The 18,831-nt window shown below is 45.0% G+C and overlaps 1 protein-coding gene across 1 annotated transcript in view; it reads left to right on the forward strand.

Annotated features, from left to right (window-relative positions):
- Positions 1-18,831, forward strand: part of RanBPM (Ran-binding protein M) — a 45,923-nt gene that overhangs the window by 11,840 nt on the left and 15,252 nt on the right. The window contains exon 7 of the mRNA XM_084590549.1: positions 4,657-5,097. Within this exon, the coding sequence (XP_084446675.1) occupies positions 4,657-5,097 (441 nt within the window). The remainder of the gene's footprint in view (positions 1-4,656; positions 5,098-18,831) is intronic.

An 18,831-nucleotide genomic window follows, 5' to 3' on the forward strand; every position in this document is an offset into this window, starting at 1 on the left:
CGAATGACAAACATATTCAATTTGTTTTCAGAACTATTATGTATTTGCACACCTCCAATTGACACAACATAAAACATAAAACATGAATGAGCCATGATGCAGTGGCTCATTGGTTAAGGCACACAACTGCTCAACTCGTGGCTGCAGGATCAAATTCCAACCATGACAACTGCTTTTTGATGGAGGTGAAAAACGGCGCTTTTGTACTGTGCGATTTCAGTGCACATTAAAGAACCCCAGGTGGTCAAGATTTCCAGAGCCCTCCACTACGCCGTCCCTTATTACATGATTCAGTTTGGGACGTTCTGTAAATAACCAAACCGGACCATAATACATGAGTGAAAGGCACTGGTATGTTCGCTTTCTGCAGTTTGAACTAGATGTATGGACAAAAAAAAAAAAAAAAAAAAGCTATCAGTAATGCACTGGTTTCCAAATACAGTAAACTCTCATCAGTTTGGCCTTAAGAAACCAGAAAAAATGTTCCAATTAACTGAAAGTTGGAATTGTTAAATGGGCTTAAAAAATTCTAAAAATCGTTTGCATCACAGTAATTTTATCTGCTGAACACCTGCGTGATGGTTGTCTGCATTTGAGATGAAACTCAAGTGAGGATAATGCTTTTTCCCAGTTTCATCAAGTGCTTTGGGCACACTGTCGGGATTGTTGAAATACTTTAAAGTCTTAAAGGCGTCTGCTGCCCTTTCACAGTGCGACACAGTAGCAATGGTGCCTCTTCATAAGACAGCCCTATCGCAGATGCTTCACCGCACTTTCAATGCGTTGAAGCACGCAGTGTGGTGAACTGCGTGTGGCCAGCACACAGTTTCAGCATATCAGAAGCTGCATGTAGATGCACGCCAGGGATGTGTAGGCATCAGTACAGTGTGATGCCATTCCAGAATAGAAATATGAGGGCAGTGCCACACTAAGCAGTGTGCGAAACGGCGCGACCGGCCGATGCGTGCCCGATTGCAGCTGCGGGATGGCGCGAAGTTGAACAAAACGAAACTGAAAGTATGCGGCTAAGCTATATTTTGGAAATGGGGAACTTCCGATCGCCATCGTTCCTGCTTTAACGCGCATGAAGTGTGTGGGTGCTACTGTTTTAAGCAACAGAGTTTCAGGGAGGTCTGTTCTGCTGATCGCTGGTTATATGTGCCGTACCTTGGTGTGATCACCCGTCCGAATTAACCGGAACGAGCCCGCCTATGTCCGAATTAACGTGTGTCTGACTCCATAGACTTACATGGGCGTTGGCCAGGACTACACACCTATTTCAAATTTTCCTAATTTACGGGAACCGAATTGATGAGATTTTACTGTAGAGTGAAACCGATTAAACATTGCCTCAAAGGACTACAAAAAATGTTTGTTATTTGTAGGTTGGTTCATCGAATGGCTGTGGAAAAAAAAAATAGTAAAAGTTTGTTTCGCACCGTGGCAAATTTAAAGGGACTGTCTACTGTGAGAGACAAGTATAAAAATATTGGCTTGTTCTGGCAGATCTCTCCACTTGATGGCAGAACTCATCGTTTAACCAGGAACTTATATTTCAAAGAAGTCAGGTTTTAGTGGATGGTGCCATCATACTGTGTCTTTCATTGCTACTAAATGGTGTCGGTTTTCAGTGTCTGAAGTGAATATACATTTTATGACTATGCCACAGCGTCACACAGACAGGCATTATTGGTGTTCATATCAACTTAAGGCAGCCTACCTTTTTTCTTTCAATAAGTTACAGCTACTTTTATTCTTTAATCTTGTTTGATTTGGTTTTAAAAGGCGTTCAAAACAAAAAAATCAGACAACCAAAGACGCTGCTGCTACAGCCAAAAACGGTTTTTGGTATCTATGATACATGTCACCAGGTTGATTTAGGGTAATTACTCATTTCATTCTATTTACAGCTATTTTGGTACACTCAGTTAAAGTTCTAAAAAAATCGGTGCATCTTGGGTAATGGCACTTTCTGCCTGTAACCTAGGTGGTGTGGCAGTAGTTGCGTTCATAGAACTGGCGTTTAGTTAATATACTAACTGTATGTTGTGTCCATGATGTCAGTGTTTGGAGACGGGGTATACCACTGAAAAAACGAGGCTACCGTATGTAAAAAGTCAAGTTCTAAATTGTTCTGTCGTGTTTCTCAGCTCCATAAACGGGTATCATTAATTTGGGGATGGAATTTTCAAATAGAGCAAGAAAAAAACAACTGTTGAAAAAGTCAGTAAACAGTACCTTTGATTGATTAAAGAAATGTGCAAGGGTTGTCAGCTTGCTTTTGAATGAAAACTGTGCAGCCCTTAAATTGTTTTTCACATATCAATCTAGTAATACATGCCCGTTGTTGGGCATACAGACCAGCTTCAAAATAGTAAGCAGCCTTCTTGCAGTGGCATTCACAAAAGGAGGCTTCACCATAATAACAATGAGCAGCTTGTGATGAACACATATTTCCGACATATGGAGGCCGCATCGGCACCGAAACGGCATGACACCTTCTAAAGAGCTCATAGGATTTTTATGACTGTGTAACATGAACGTTTGAGTGTTAGCTGTAGTGTCAAGGGTAGTTTTCAGAAACACCGTGTTGCTACTGGCCCTGCAATGTGTGGCACACTGCCAAGTTTGCTGGGCAAGTTATCACAGCTTGGGGCACGTTTGTATTCAGGTCCTGTAGTGCAGGGCTGATGCGAAAAGAGCTAGATTTGTAAAAAATAAGTGATTACTCATCAGCATCCACCCAAGTGCAGTGCAGCCGTACAGTTACAAAGGTAACCTATACAGCTTTCTCAGAAACTTCGTAGTCAACGAAAAATTCATTTTGGTCTGGGATTTGAACTTAGCACCACTGCCTGTCCGGGGCAGGCACTCTACCAACTGAGCTAACCAGGAAGGCTAGCAGATTGAACAACGACTAATAATGGAATCTATGGTCTAGAGTTCAAGCCTTGGATCAGAATGAATTTCTCCTTAGCTACGAATTTTCTGAGAATGCTGTATAGCTTTCTTTTGTAGCCGTATGGCTGCGCTCATGTGGATGCTAATGAGTAATAACTGCCTTTTTATAAACCTATCTGCCTTGGGAGATTCCCCTAAACATTGGACTAAAGAGCTAGGTTATGTGAAATGTACAGGCACAGTTTTTGGTAGCACCAATGCTTGCAAACTTGAATGATACCAGTTCATTACATGCTTTGCATATTGTGCTTACTTCGCGGTTTTCATTCCTGTTTGTTTTCATCATAAACTGTTTCTTAACTTTTGTGCTTTTATTGAATATGTGTTTTCTCCTTTTGTTTTCCTTGTGGCATCTGTTCTCTAATTTCTCTTGCGGTCTTTTGGTGGAGTGCTTCTGTTCAATTTTTCTTGTAATTGTACACGTTTCTGTCAGAGCTTTACCCAAGGTCATGGAGTTAAACCCATCTGTGGGAATGGCATTTTGATGAAGGCAGAATACAAAATATTCTAAAGGATGGAAAGGTGGGCAAGTTGGTTCTTATTTGTCATGGTTAAACACAACGCTAAAGTGTGTTCTCTTTCTCTCTTCTTCTTCACTAGTCTTTTGGCACTTGTAAGTGTGACAAGAACATTTATGTACTGTGCAATGCCAGCACACGTTAAAGAATTTCAGATAGTTGAAATTAATTTGGAACTGTCTTATATGGGGTCTGTTATAGCTTGCATGCATCTTTGGGGTTTTCTTCTCGTGTGCTGTTTGCCTTCTTTGTTTGTTTGTTTGTTTGCTTGTTTGTTGTTTTTTTTTTGCTGGTACAATGGTGTGTGAAACTATTTGTTTTTGTGTTTGTGTTTTTACCCCTTATAAATCATTCTTTTCTTGCTGCATCGCTTGGATTGCTGTACTTGTACTAAAATTACTAGTCGCCAGAGAGCTGGTTCGTGTTCCTCTGTTTTGAATGTATTGGTTTGCCTCCATCTTGAATAGAAGCCCTTGGTTATTGCTGTGCACATTAACCCTTTGAGTGTTATTGACTTACCTATACTTAGCCCACTCAGTGTTCAAAAAGTATGCTGGGACGCAAATTTAGCATTCTTTGGGTGGTGCTTTTGCTGGGTTTTTTAATTGAAAGATGCAGATTTAAGAGAAACTGCACCAAACCTTCCCTCCTGTGGGGGCATGGTCGCTTAACTTGCTAAAAGAATGGAGGCCTCTCTGTGTGTAAGCGCTCCTATGCTTGCAATTCTTTGTTAGACCATTCCTGAGGGTGATTCTGTCATATGTTGTAACTTTCCAGTTATTTTTTTAATCCTTTTTGCGTTATGGCTACTACGGGGCATCATGTTTGAAGGGTGTGCATTGTTACCTCTCCATGAGCTCTCTTTGTAGCAAGCCAAGGTTATTGCATCTTCCTTCTACTTTTTTGTATGTTTTGCACTTACAGTTTACCATTCTTACTTAGCACGGACAGCTGAAGGTGATCCGTTCTTTTGGTTACCCCGGTCCTGGGGAAAAACCCGACACTCAAAGGGTTTAATTAAGTCTGATTAATTAATTAATTGAAAGTAAAGAATGAGTTCAGATGTTTTGCTATTGGTCTGTACAAATCTTGTGGTGCTCAGGTTAGCATTCAGGAACAAGCTTAAGTCTTAGCTGGTTCACGCATTGATATTCACACTGCTTTCTCAACACATCAGAGATCCAGAAGTTGGTGCTGGCGGGGCGGATTGGGGAAGCCATCGAGACGGCGCAGAGGCTGTATCCTGGTCTGCTGGAAAACAATCCCAACTTGCTTTTTATGCTGCGCTGCCGGCAGTTTGTCGAAATGGTCAATGGCACAGACAGTGAAGTGCGACCAGCTCGGCGCTCACCGGGCTCCAGTCCTCGGTTGCTGCTGCTGAGTTCATCCCCTAAGTCAACAGGAAGTGACGTGGCATCCAATGGAGTGGCAGCTTCTGATGGCAGCGCTGCAAATGGGGACACAACACTGAACGGGGACCACAATGATGATGACTGTGGGACAGACATGGTCGTGGAGGGCAGTGAGGGACGGACAATGGTAGCCAACGGTCTGGACCCAGACAGCCGGCAGCACAATGGTCACTTCCACCGGCTAGACCTCGGAGACACAGATATGGGTGAGTGGTCGGTTGGATGGGCCTTCTTATGTTCATTATGGCATGTGATGCTTTGTGAGTAAAGACAGGCCACCGGCTTTAATAGGTTCTCAGATGACTCCTTCTGTGGGGGCACACATTATACACTCATGCTTTAACCCTTTGACTGTCAAAATTCCGCAAAAATTCACCCCCAGTGTCAAATTTTTTTACACGCTTAGTGCTCAGCGCAGTACCCGAACGGCAAAAACAACCGCAAGACGGAATGCGGCCGCAGTGCCCGTACGGCAAAAACAGTCAAAGGGTTAAAGTAGAGTGGTGCTTCATTTTTTTGCAAAAAGTCTAAAAAGCCCTTATATATTACAGATATGTATAGAATACAGGAGACTGCAGCGCAGTGATAACATGGATGAAATGAGAAGAGACGCAAACAGCTGTGTTTTATTGTCTTGAACCAGCTTATATAGGCACGAACAAAGCTGGTTGGTGCCTATATAAAGTGGTTCAAGACAATAAAAATGCTTTCAGCTTGTGTGTGCAGTGCAGACGCCAATAACTAGCTTGTACAGGTCTTGGTGTTACGTCTGCACCTACTTGCATCTTGCATCATGCGCATGAGCAGACTGGCACGAGCAGACTGCGTGCGCAGGCGCACATTGTGTATGCCCATGAGGTTCTTCCAGGACCTGGGCTTTAGTGATTGTTGTCGTTGTTTAGTCTACCGTCTGCCAAGTGGCCCTCGTTAGAGACATCCTGTAGGATTTTCTTTGGTATAACTAAAAACACTCAGTATACTGCATTTCTTGAAAGCGTAACTGGCGAGCTCCTCGGGAATGCCGGTCCAAGTGTCCATGATCCAACTGCAGTGTATGTGGCTGAGGAGGCCTGTTAAAGCCTTCCGGTCGGGGTAATTGCTGTCTGTCCCTGCCTCATCTGTCCATATAGCAGTGCTTAATGTGGCCTTCAACAGCTCTGATTACTCCCTTAGCAATACCAGCAGTACTGTTTTCATTGTCCTTACATCATGCTAAGTGGAATTATCCTGCTTCCGGTAATGTGCGTGTTGTGGGGTCAGTGGGGTGAAATGGCATCGAAACCGACTCCACCGTAACAGTCGCTGGACACCATTGGAAGATAGCACTTCCTCTTGCCGGACACCTGATGTTGATAGTGCCGAAAAGACGAACTTTAATTTAGGCTGAAAATTGTTGGAGTCCACATATAATACAAGGTAGAAATTTGACATAATAAAATTGGGGGGGGGGGGGGGGGATAAAAATACGCATATCGCTATATGCTGTTGTTTGTGCTATTGAAATTTAGGCTTGTTTTCTAGCAAGTTAAACCAGCAGTTCACTTTGTTTGTGAGTTTTTGTTCATCAAAATTAATTTTAATGCAAAAGGTTTCTAGAGGTTATCTTTACGAGTTTTCAAGTCATACAAGCTCTTCATTAACCCTGTGATTAACAAATAATGTTTAATCACAGAGTTAATGCAGAGCTTGTAAGTATGACTTGAAAACTCGTAAAGATAACCTCTAGAAACCTGTTGCATTACAATTAATTTTGATGCACAAAAATTCACTGAAAGTGAACTGCTGGTTTGACTTGCTAGAAAACAAGCCACTCTGCTTCTCACAAGAAAAGAGCACCTCCGGCGCCACACACGTGCTCTTGTCCCACTGTGTGCGATAACCCTCCCCAGCGGTCTTAGCCGCGCTGAGGAGGTTGCGCTACGGAGGATCCGGGTCGGGGTTGCCCTCACACCTGCGGTGACACGAACATGGCCGCAATATTGATATTTATATCAACGTCCAGGATGTCCTGTCTGCAAGTCACCAGATCACGAGGCAGATATTCACCACTTGTTTTGGGTTTGCCCGACATTGAAGCCGACGAGAATTTGGCACCTGACGGCAGTGGGCCTTTCGCCGAACAACCCATCTTCATACATTGCATGGACTCAAGGGCCTTATCATCGCTCTCTCTTGAACTTTATTCTAACAGCTAACCTTTTTTTCTTTCATTTAATACCTCCTTTATTTTTTACATATCCCATTATGCCCTGAGGCAAAAAACAAAAAAAAGGACAAAAACAAATAATGTTTAAAAAATGATCCTCGCAACCTCTCGCAATCGATTAGGGCAACACCTCATTGCGTGTTCTTAGCCGCTCTTGCCCCATTGTCTTCTCTTGGCAATCTGCCGCTTTTTTTCTTGAGTTTTATGTCACTCTAGTTGCCATTTGATGAGGTAGGTGTAAGGTGCTGCTTTAGCAGCCATTCACTACATTCTGAGATCAAGGGTTTGCTACTCATCAGTTATGTGTTTGTAGAAACAGACAACAGTGGCTGCCGAGGCAACATTGAGCATCTCTTGCATAAACTAGCTTTGTGCACGTTGTCGAGTTGACGAAAGCAGATGGCCAGAAGGTGGAAATTCATGAAGGGGTGTGTTTTGAAATGTTTGCAGTTTGATCACTTCCTTTCGCGGACTTTTTACTATGACAGTACGTAAAAAGCAGCAGTTAAAAGCAACGCAAGGAGCATTGTTTTCACAACTCAGTTTAAATGCATGCTTTTCCAGTCAGTCTAGTCCAATGAGGGTTTTCCAGTGATGGGGAGTGCACCCAAGGTAGGTGTGGAGTGCTATTCTGCTCCATTCTGCTACAGTATAAACAACAACAACAACAAAAAAAAAAGAAAGTGCATGCTCGTTTACAGACTAGAGTTTTGTCTCTCGCGAGTTAGCCTTCTAGGCGCAGCTTTCCCTTCCACATAACGGAATAAATTTTTGTTGCTTTCTGTGTGATGGATGCATGGGAAAGAAGGTTCAGAGTTTAACCCTTTCAGCCCTGGCGTCGTCAAATGACGACAGGACTTACAATCGAAATTTTCAGCATGAAAAAAGAACCGAAACTGCTTGTATTTTTTCCTCACTGTACTATTGGAAGTACTAGTGCCATCGCCATGGTTAGTCACGTGACTCTACGGCGCCGCGCCGAACGAGGAAGAAGAAATCACAACAACCAACATGGCAGACACGCCGTCAGGTACGTGCGCTTTTTTTTCTTTTATAATTGAATAACTTCTGCTTAGTTTACGTTGCGATTTTTTTTATAGTGTCTAAACAGATTGCGGAGAACGCGTGTACTTGAATAAGCCTCATTGCATTGTGCTATTACTTGTAAGAAGAAGTTTTTTCCGTGTGCGGTTTTGACGACAGCAGGGCTTTGTGGTTGTATATGGCGTGCCGTCGGCTTGCCATTGCCCGATTTCAGTGCGTCTTTCTTTCGTTTTTCAGGCACGCCTATGCCGTGTATACCGACAGATTCATTCTACTCCCACCATAACTTGCATTCTAGGCATCTGGAAGAATGCACGGATGCAATTTTCCATGAACTTGATAATGGAAACTTGTCTGATGTGGAGGGAGAAATCGACGGATCTTCCGACAGCGGTGACGAGTTTGAGCAGCCTGAGCCAGAACAGCTGGAAAGCGAGGATGAAAGCTCGGACGATGATTTCCAACCATCGACAGCTGCATGGACAAGGAAGAAGTTCATAAAACCGGACACAACTTTTGAGTGCGAAGAATTTGCTTCATTGAATGCTGACGAAGAAATGCACTCACCGTGGGAGTATTTCTGTCGCTACATCCCGAAGAGCATATTCATTGAACTAGCCGAAAAGACGAACCAGTATTCTCTACTGCAAGAAGGCAAATCTGTTAGCACAAACGAACAAGAGATCCGACAACTCTTTGCACTTCACCTCATCATGGGCGTCATGCGATACCCAAGGCTGCGGTTATATTGGAAGCCGGAAATGAAGACTAGGCTGGTCGCATCTACCGAGCTCTCACGGAACCGCTTTGAAAAGCTAAGAAACAATCTCCACATTGTTGACGTGTCTCGGCCTGACCCTGATGATCGCCTCTGGAAGGTAAGACCCCTCCTTGATAAATTCGAAGAAAGATGTCAGGCACTGCATGTGGAGGAGCGATTGTGTATCGATGAACAAATTGTTCCCTTCAAAGGAAAGCTTGATATAAAGCAGTATGTGAAAGGGAAACCACACCCCTGGGGTATAAAAATTTTCATGCTTTGTGGAGAGTCTGGCATCGTGTATTCTTCGCTGCCGTATCAGGGGTCAACGACACGGTTAGAAGAAAGCCTCAAGCAACAATATGGTGTAACAGGTGCTATAGTGTCCCAGCTGGCTAATCGAGTTCCCTGCGGCAAGGGACACAAGCTATTTTTTGACAATTATTTTACATCGCTACCTCTTCTGCGCGCGCTGCTAGACAAGAAAATATTTGCGGCAGGAACTATTCGAACCAACCGGTGTGAAAAATGCCCATTGGAGTCTGAGAAAGTTCTAAAGAAAAAAGGCCGCGGAAATTCAGCTTACATGGTCAGCAAGGACAGAAAAGTAGCTATCACGCATGGTATGACAACAAAGTTGTGACCATGGCATCGAACTTTGTGGCCATCGATGACGAGGACACTGCCAAGCGATGGAGCAAGACAGATAAGTGCTACATTGAAGTGAAACGCCCAGCTGTTGTAAGGATGTACAACAGCAGCATGGGTGGAGTCGATAAAACCCGACTTCCTTGTAGCCCTCTACCGTACGAAGATTCGGTCGCGAAAGTGGACGCTGAGGGTGATATTTCACATTATCAATGCCTCAGTTGTGAATGCCTGGCTGGAGTACAGAAGTGATGCAGTTGCACGAGGGCTGATGCCTGCCAAGCAGCTGGACTTACTTGACTTCACCCTCCATATTAGTGAAGCACTTGCACGAGCCGACAGTCTGCCAAAGATGCAAAAGCGAGGAAGGCCATCACTCTCCCCTCTGGTGACTTCGAAAAAAGCAAGGTATGCTGAAAATAGGCCTGTACAAGACGTCAGGTTTGATAACGTGGGACACTGGCCTCTTCGGACCGACAGCAGGGAACAGCGTTGTAAGCTTGAGGGATGCACAGGACAAACCCGTATCATGTGCGAAAAATGCAATGTCCACCTGTGTCTTACCAAGGCTCGAAACTGCTTTAGAGGCTTCCACATGAACAATTAGTGAAGTTTGTGTCTGCAATGATTGTGTTTTCGACCTCTGAATAAATTTTCTTTTCACTGCCTTTCGCAACCACTGAGCCCTGATGTGCGGTATTGACGACATGATTGTAAATTGGCAAATAATAACACAAATGACTTGTTTTTTGCTCAGGCATGTTTCTAGAGTACTTGTGGTGTAAAATATGCAAAGCAAAAAAATATATGCAACAAATAGAAAATCCAGGGCTGAAAGGGTTAAGCATGCTTGTGCCACCATACCACTACTACTAAAAGTTTGTGGAGCAAACAATTCTTGTACAGTCAGAATCAGTATGAAGACTGGCATACAAATATCAGCCAGGCCAGACTTTAGCAAATTCGCATGGCAGATCTCTTAGTTGCTGTCAACAAGATGCTAGCTGTCTGATACAACTAAAGAAAAGAGCGGCAGATGCCTCGATAAGGAGGCCCTTCAGGCAACGGCGTCAGCCGGTTTTCATGGCTGCATGGTTAAATTTGAATAAGCTGTTGTGAACCCCCCTTTTGCTTTTGTCTGACATACCCTTCTTTGTGGTGCTAGCAGATCTATGGGGATTATCCACGACGTCATTAGACTAGGTTGATGCCATGGCAGCAGGGGGTCCTTTGGAAGACAAAAAGCCTCTTTTTCAGCTGTAGTACATCTGGGGCCAGATCCAGCGACGTTTCCGTTCGGGAACTGGTTCCTTTCGCCGCTCCTAATTGGTTGCTGCGTCACGTCCGGCGTGACCCCCAAAACTTCCGGAGGCGGCTCCGCGTTTTTCGCCTACGTCACGGGGCGGGGCCATCGCTCTAAAAGGAACTGTTTTGCCGGCCGGCGCAGGAACCGCAACGAGTTCGTTTGCTTCGAGCGGGAACCGCTCTGCGCTCGCTGTGGCGCCTCATGGCCGTAGTCGAGCGACGGCGCGCGCCGCAGCTGCTTGAGTACGGCCGTGGTATCTTTGGGGGGGGAGAGGCAGCGCTTAGCGGTTTTAGTAAACTGGCGCAGTAAAAAAAAAAAATAAAATATAAGAGACTACGCTTTCTACATGTCTGAGGAGGTTTTGTGGCTACACTGGCTAAGACTGTGTGCCGATCGCGAAAAGAAGTGGGGACGAAGGGGTAGGTCGGGCTGCCGTCAGAAGCAAAGGTGCTCTACGCTCTTCGATCGCTACTTTGCGATCGAGAGCTCTCGGTCAACAGCAATGCGACCATTTGATTCCGGCAGTCGTAGAGACAAATAATTCGCGTCCGTAAGTGTACGGGCGGGGTTTTTGCCCACTTCTCCATCAGCAGACGGTGGCTGACTGGATCGAGTGCGGTCGTATTCCCTGTGTCATCGGCTGCGCCTTACATTGAAAGCTTTTCATGGAAAGTTCGCGCACACTCACGACGCTTGAGCGGCCGATAAGGCTACGGACACTGCCCCGCTACATAGGCAGGCGCGGACGCGCCGGCATGGTGAAAGCAGCTCATTCGTACTCGCAACGGCGGCAGCAACTCCTCGACCATAGAGCTAGCGTGATTCGGACTGCATACTACGGCCGTTGTAGACCTCGTTCTTAGGATATTTGCCATTCTGTGTGAAAGACAGAACTTACAAAAACTTAGCTAGCGAGGAAGCAGACGCCGCCGCCGCGCGTGCGTCATCATCTAGTGGCAAAAAAGGTGCTCACTAGCCAAGAAAATTGCTCGGCAGTTGTTAACAGGAAGTTTCCAAGAGTATTTCAGTCTATAATTCACTAGTTTGCATTACTATGTAATTATTGGATTTATTTCTTGCTTAACACCACTTCGGTACAAGTATTTGGTACCAAAAAAAGCCACATGCTCGTGGTGGACATGCCTACGATCTGGCACTATCGCCGATTGGCCGCTGTCTTTCCCGTTCTCCCCGCGAGGTGGCGCCCACTGTCTTGCCGACGTCAAATTGACGTCATCTTGAAAGAGAACGGTTCCCAAACGGAACCTCCGTTGAGCAGTGCAAAGGTGCTGTGTGAAAGATAGCTTGAAGTTCTTTCTTTACGAGCACTTGTACATTCTTAGGTTGAATTTTCACATAGAATCTTTTGAAATAAGCAATAATGAACTCTTGGTGCCTTTAGGACTTCATTGCATTGCATAAGAAAACTTTTGATTTTTACCTTTTAAGAGAGCCTTTTTTGTTTCCGTTTAAAACAGATATTCTGCCTAAAAAGTGACTGTTAGTTTTTCTGCTTTATTTACCAGGTGTTAATTTTTAACATAAGTATACGAAGTTTCATACAAAGTGTTGCAAATGGCTGGATATTGTCATGGAAAACAGGTCTAGACTTTCGATAATCAACACTGAAGTGAAGGGTTCCATCCTTTTTCTTTATCAGCACGACAGGGGACGACCACGGGCTGTTGGACGGTTGTATGACGCCATCACAAAGCATCTCCCGAACCTGCGTCTGAATCGCTTCACATTCTGTCGTTGAGGTACGGTACGGCTGCTGATGGATAGGACGGGCATCGTAGGGAGTAATGATGCGATGCTTCACAAGAGGCATTTGCCGTACTTTCAATTAAGATGCAAAACAAGTGCTGTATTCTAGTAGGAGGGCACGTAGGTCACACTTCTGTGTTTCCGAGAGATCCGGACTAATGTCAAGACGGTCAAGGGGCAGGTGCACAGTGCTAACAGCCCCAAACGTAAAACATTCAGAAACATTCGCTAAGGAGTCGGCGAATGCGATGGCAGTAGCACAAAAAGGATTCCGGGGTTCATTGGTGAAGTTAGTCACCAGGAGCTCAGACCAGCTGTCACGGAGGTGAATGAGTCCGCACTGTACAGATGCCGTAGCTGAGCAAAAGAAACTGGTTGCCTTCCACGACCGCTGTCCCGTCACACGGTTCTTCGCAGGTGACAATCACAAAAACACTGGCGCATGGCCAAATCGAAATGCTCTCGGCAGAAATTCGAAGGTCGGTGCGGCGTTAGCGGTTCTCAGTGTCCGTATCAGCAGCTTTCTCAGTCGAAAATGTCACTGTGTGCCTCCCGAGATCGATAATAGCTCCAAACTCCCGGAGAAAATCAACACCAACGATGCAGTCATGGGAGCAGTCGGGTATAACGAGGCAGCTGGCAGTGAACGTGGAGCTGCGAATTTAAACTCTTGCCATGCACAGGCCACTCAGAGTTACGACATGTTTGCCAGCGGTGCAAATCTGTGTGCCAGACCATGGCCTCATAACTTCTCTAAGAAGCGCCGCTAGCTTCTCAAAGAAAATTGAAAAATCATTGACAGTGTCCACCAATGCGCTAATCATATAGCCATCGAGAACCACGGCTATATCCAGTGAGAATTTGTCTCCAAGCGTAGGAACTGTCATCGGTGCCATCAAATCGCGGACTTGAACGAGAACATTTCGGCGGAAATCCGCCAGGTTGGGTTCTTGAAACAAAAGTTTGAGGAAAGACTATCACCCACCAAAAAATATTTATTAAAACCCTATGTTTCAGAACCAACTCGGTCTCTTCCTCAGGGGTGACTGAAGTGCAAGGCCCGCAGTAGCAAGCAGTGGCCTTTGCTTCCTTTTTCCCAACACGTGGTAGCTCACAGGTCTCATTGTCGGGGATCTTTGTCACGTTGATTGCAAGTGGCCTCAGCTGGGATGGTTGTCGGCTATCGATATATGGCTCAGTGTGTGCCGTGCGGAATGAAGTGAGCCTTGACTGGACAGCTGTAATGGTTTTGAAGCAGGCGCAACATGTCACAAGATGTCTGCATAAATTGGACGATGGTACTCCTTGAGAAAAGGTGGCGGATCAGCAGACTGTACTGAAGGCCTCAGTGCTTGGTGAAGCTCCTCGCGGACAATGCTGGCAACAGAGGCAACCATCAGCTGGGGAGCACCTAAAAATGTCTGGAGCTCTTCGCGTAAAACTTGAGCAGATGATGTCGCGAAAAAGATTCGGAGTGGCCCCGAAGGCCGAAAGCGGCTTCACAACCGAAGCAGCGAGTACTGGCTTGTAGTAGATGGTAGACCGCTGCTGGAGCATCCTCTCCATTGTGACAACTTCCGCAATAAACTCTGCAACCGTGCTCTGTGAATTACGCACGAGGCCTGCGAAGAGTTGCTCTTTAATGCCGCGCATGAGGTGGCGCACCTTTTTGTCTTCGGGCAGGGCTGGGTCAGATGGTCGGAAGAGCTGGGTCATGTCCTCCATGCACATGGTTACAATCTCATTCGGAATCTGCATGCGAGACTGCAAAGCCTTTTCTGATCGTTCTCGCTGGCCCGCGCTGGTGTAACTCTCAAGGATGCGTCAGCAGAACTCGCGCCATGATGTTCTCAGTTCATGTACCAAGTATGAGCACCATCTACCAGGCTGAAGACGTTTCTAAGCTTGGCAACATCGTCCCACTGATTAAATGAGGCGACTCATTCATACTGGACGAGCCAGTCTTTGGTCTGACTGCTGTGGAAGGGCTGAGGCAGGGGTGTCGACTGGCAAAAGAGTTGAGTCCTGGGAATGCGGAGAAGTGCGGGACATATACTGGGATCGATACTCGGCGCCGACACCAAAATATGTCACGGAAAACGGGTCTAGACTGCGTGAAAAAGACAGGCAAGGCTTTATGATCAAGCAGTGTTCCACCGACAGCGCGCAAAACCACTTCAACGTCCTTTTCTTTAAGGCACCACCTGAGAACACCAGGTGGCAATATTAGTAAAAGCTCAGTAATTTGAACTTTGTTTATGCGAGGTTTTCAGTAATTTAAGCTGTACAACTTGATCCAGTCAGGCTGCATAGGAGTCGGTGTACACCCTTTACCAAAAGTTTAGATCGCATCGGATTTGTTTCTAGGTTTTTTAGTGGGATTCCTGCAGCCATGGAAGTCATACTCACTGAAGGGGGTGGCACCAAAAATTTTCTTGCCTTCGTGAGGTTTACAACACTGGCGATGCATTACAAGCCACATGGCATGGCTCTGCAGCAGACCCCTTTGGCTACAAACTTTTCGCAGAAGGTGTACAAAGCAACCCTTTAAAATATGAAACAAATGAACCCCCCCCCCCCCACACACACCCCAGATATTGAACGCTGCCAATGCCTCCTCTCCATTACCCCTGTTGGCATTAATAAAACCAGCTGGATTTTGACAGCACTGAGTTCAATTGGCAAGTATGGGTTTTGAGACTAGAGAGGCTCATAGCATCAGAATGGCGATAGCGGGAACTAGCTGTGCAAACTACCAGATTTATAACTCTCCATTTTTTTTTTTTTTTTTGCTTGTCATTGCTGATCTTGAAAGCTTTAGTGAATTTCTATGCTAGCTTTTTTGAGTGATGGATGACGGATGGAGTGATGGATGGATGAAAATGAAGCATGTCGCAGTGTCTTCAGCATTCCGAAACCTGTTCATGAACAGAACAGTGCACGTGAAAAAAAATCAATCAAAGCTTTGGCTAATGTTTTTTGTGCACTCTTTTATCAGTTTTGTAGTGCCCTTTGTGGCACATTGCATGCCATTTTTGAACTGGGTTTTGAACTTTGCCACAGTAGCTGCGTTTCATCTGCAAGCACTCATACTGCACGGTGTCAGTGCACATTTAAGGAACCCAGGCGGTCAAAATCATCAAGTATAACAAAAATCCCTTATAGCCTGAATCGCCTTCAGGCATTGAATCTCGTAGCACAGACTAAACTAAACTATGTAAACACTACATGGTGCGCTGCGGTCTAGTGATTTAGCAGCATCGTCTGTCTGGAGTAATTACCATGCCAAAAAACTTCAAGAGAATGTTAGTCACACAGCCATCTGTTAGTGGTTTGAGACTCTGGGTTGAAAAGCTGCAACATCTTTTGGACCTAAATTGCTGCACTACCTCCGCAAGTTTTCTGCGCAGTCCTTTTGGTCAGAAACCGATGGTCGCGGAACGCACACTGCTCAATTTTCTGTCCTTGCCACCGTGCTCACTGGTTCTCGCCTGTCCTTTGCGACTCCGGTGCAACCCTCTCCGCAAACTGCGATGCACGAAGGGTGCTATCCTGTTCAGTTTTGAAAACGAGGAAGTAGACTTCTTTAAAGCAGGTGTTGGCTGCTGTCTTCTGGGAGAAAAGCAGGTGTTCATAGAATTAATAGAAGTGCTTATCTGTTGCAACTGCACTACATATGAGGGAGATTAGACGACACGAAAAACTAAGTTAGAATGCCGCATTATCTAGATACAAGTATTCATTTTTCCTTAACACAGCTTTAAACGGCAATTGAGATGATAATGTGATGTGCTGTTTTCATTTTTTTTTTTACTAGTGCTGTGTTAAAATATCTTATGTTGTCGTTGTACTGACAGGTTGATTCATTTGTGTGTTGTGTTACATTGGTGATATGTTCCTAATATCCATCAGGCCTAAATGGCTAAGGTTCATGATAACTCGCATGCATTTTTTTTTTTACTAGTGTTGTGAATAATTTGGTTTCATTTGATTTGATTGTATTTGCTTGTAATATAGCATGTAGATAATCACCCTACAGTGATTCCTTATGGGACCTGTAATTGCTTGCAGTAAATAATCAAATGCAAAATGAGGTAATCTCACTACCAAACTGTTTCTCGATCTCAGTTCAGACTGATTAATTTAGCCTGCACTGGCATCCCCATGAAGTTCTAATTAATGAGCTTTTGATGTTGAAATGCCAGGGTTTGACATGTAAATAGCTATGCAATCACATGAACACTTTTTGGAGGTGCACATTGTGTTTGACACATAAAAAGAAAATTTTTTAAAGTTATTACTAGTGCCAAAATCTGCCTGAATAAAAATAGAAGGTACGTTGCCCAGCTAACTTTTCCATAAGGTATCAGTTACCGTGGTCCCTCTGTGGCATAAAAAAATCCCATCACTCTTGACATGGTTTATTTGAAAAAAAAAAGAAATTGCTGGACGCTTCGCATGCAGTTATGTACAAAGTGCCACATCTAAATGGTTAAGTAATGGATTAAGACGTGTTAATGCACGTCAGTAATGCTGGACTGTTGGCTGTGTGAAGGGGGGGGGGGTTTGCAAAGCAGCAATATTGAGAGGCAGACTGGCTTAGCATTTGTAACAATGGAATTTCAGTTATGTCAGCTGCTGAAACCAAAACACCATGATAGTAGAAATTCAATGCTGTTGTCACATTTGTAAATTTTGAGAAAGAAGAGGATGAAGTTGCAGGGCTAGTTGGTAGTCGATGATGAAGACAAAGGGTGTATGAGTGCTGGGCCCTTATTGTTTGGCTCCTTGGCTCTTTCCTTGTATATATCTTCAGTCTCCTTCTGTAAATACCTTTCTTCTCGTTACAATGTATTACTCGGCAGTTGTAGGCAAATACCACATGGGGATTCATAGTCGTGCCTCGTTAATATGGACACTTTGGTTTCCGACCAAAACTGTCCATAAAGCCATCCATAAAAACGAGTCATGAATAAAAACGAAAAGGATTTTATTGAGAAAAAAGAATTGCAACTAATGACTGCTTTTGTAGATAACGGTGTGCACTGGACTCGAAATTTGACAGAACACCGGCAATTTTGAGTGCATTATCCTTATCATTGTTGTCTTCGAAAAATTGTAGTGCAGTCTGAAGCGACTCGCGTACCATGACACGCGTGTTGGTGGGCTTTGTGTTGGTCGAACTTTCGAGCACGAACTCCTCACTGGCCGATGAATCAGCGTCCGATTCTCCTGCCACTTCCAAAATGGCGTCGTCACAGCAAATTAGCCGCTAAGTAGCTGCTTGAGATTCTTCTGAGGCGAGGAAAGAGCCGAGCTGTCGATACTAGTCCCTCACGGCTTGGATTGACTGAGATGGCTTTTGCCGCTTGTATTCACAGATTGCTTGTTTCGCACCTATGTTCAGCTCTGTTCTTTTGCGTTTCAACTTCCGCCATGCCAAAATCCAGACTCAAGTTGAAGGTGCAGGCTCCTGATGCTTTGCACTTTCTTGCCTAGTTAACCTTTCTGCCTTTCCGTTCTTCTGATTCTCTCTGTTTTGCTTTGTGCTGTTTCCATAAGAAAGCGAGGGATTCAAGTTGGCAAGCTGCTGTGCAGAAGGCTTTTGAATGTCCCATCTTCTTGGCGCCGTTTCTATGTGTTCCTATAAAACAAACACTGCAAGCTGAAGTACAGTTTAGAATGATGGCTAGCTGACAACGAAGAGCTCAGACTTTGTCAAGGCCGCATCGTTGACTTGAAGCAAAGCCGACATGCCTGAGGTGCAAAATGTGGCAGTTCGGCTGCACAACAGGGACGAAAACCAGGAGCATGAAAGGGAAGCGCGTCCAGGACGGGACGCCTGGTCTCGGTTGCATGCTCATACATCGCCTTTCTTTTGTCGCCCTACTTTGTGAGAGTGTCTTAACTCTCACCGAAAAGCGTTAACGGCTTCATGGAACACATACTGTGCTTTGGGAAAGAAAACTTCAGTTCCCGCCGCCACTGAAGGCGTTTGTCTTTCTTCCTGTCATTTCTTTCTTACGCTTTTACCGACCGCTCTGTTCACGTTCAGCAGAATTTATTGCAACCACATGGTGCTGTTTTCCCGACTTTTCCCAGCGGCACAGCCGCTGCACCCAGAAATCTCCTGGTTCCCTCTTCTGGGGTCTTTCTTACGCCGACCCTTGGTTTGCTGTGTACGTTCCTCTCCGCTTCCCCCCCCCCCC

This window comes from Amblyomma maculatum, chromosome 1, assembly GCF_055883805.1.
Source record: "Amblyomma maculatum isolate TAMU_Amacu chromosome 1, ASM5588380v1, whole genome shotgun sequence".
Lineage (NCBI taxonomy): Eukaryota > Metazoa > Arthropoda > Arachnida > Ixodida > Ixodidae > Amblyomma > Amblyomma maculatum.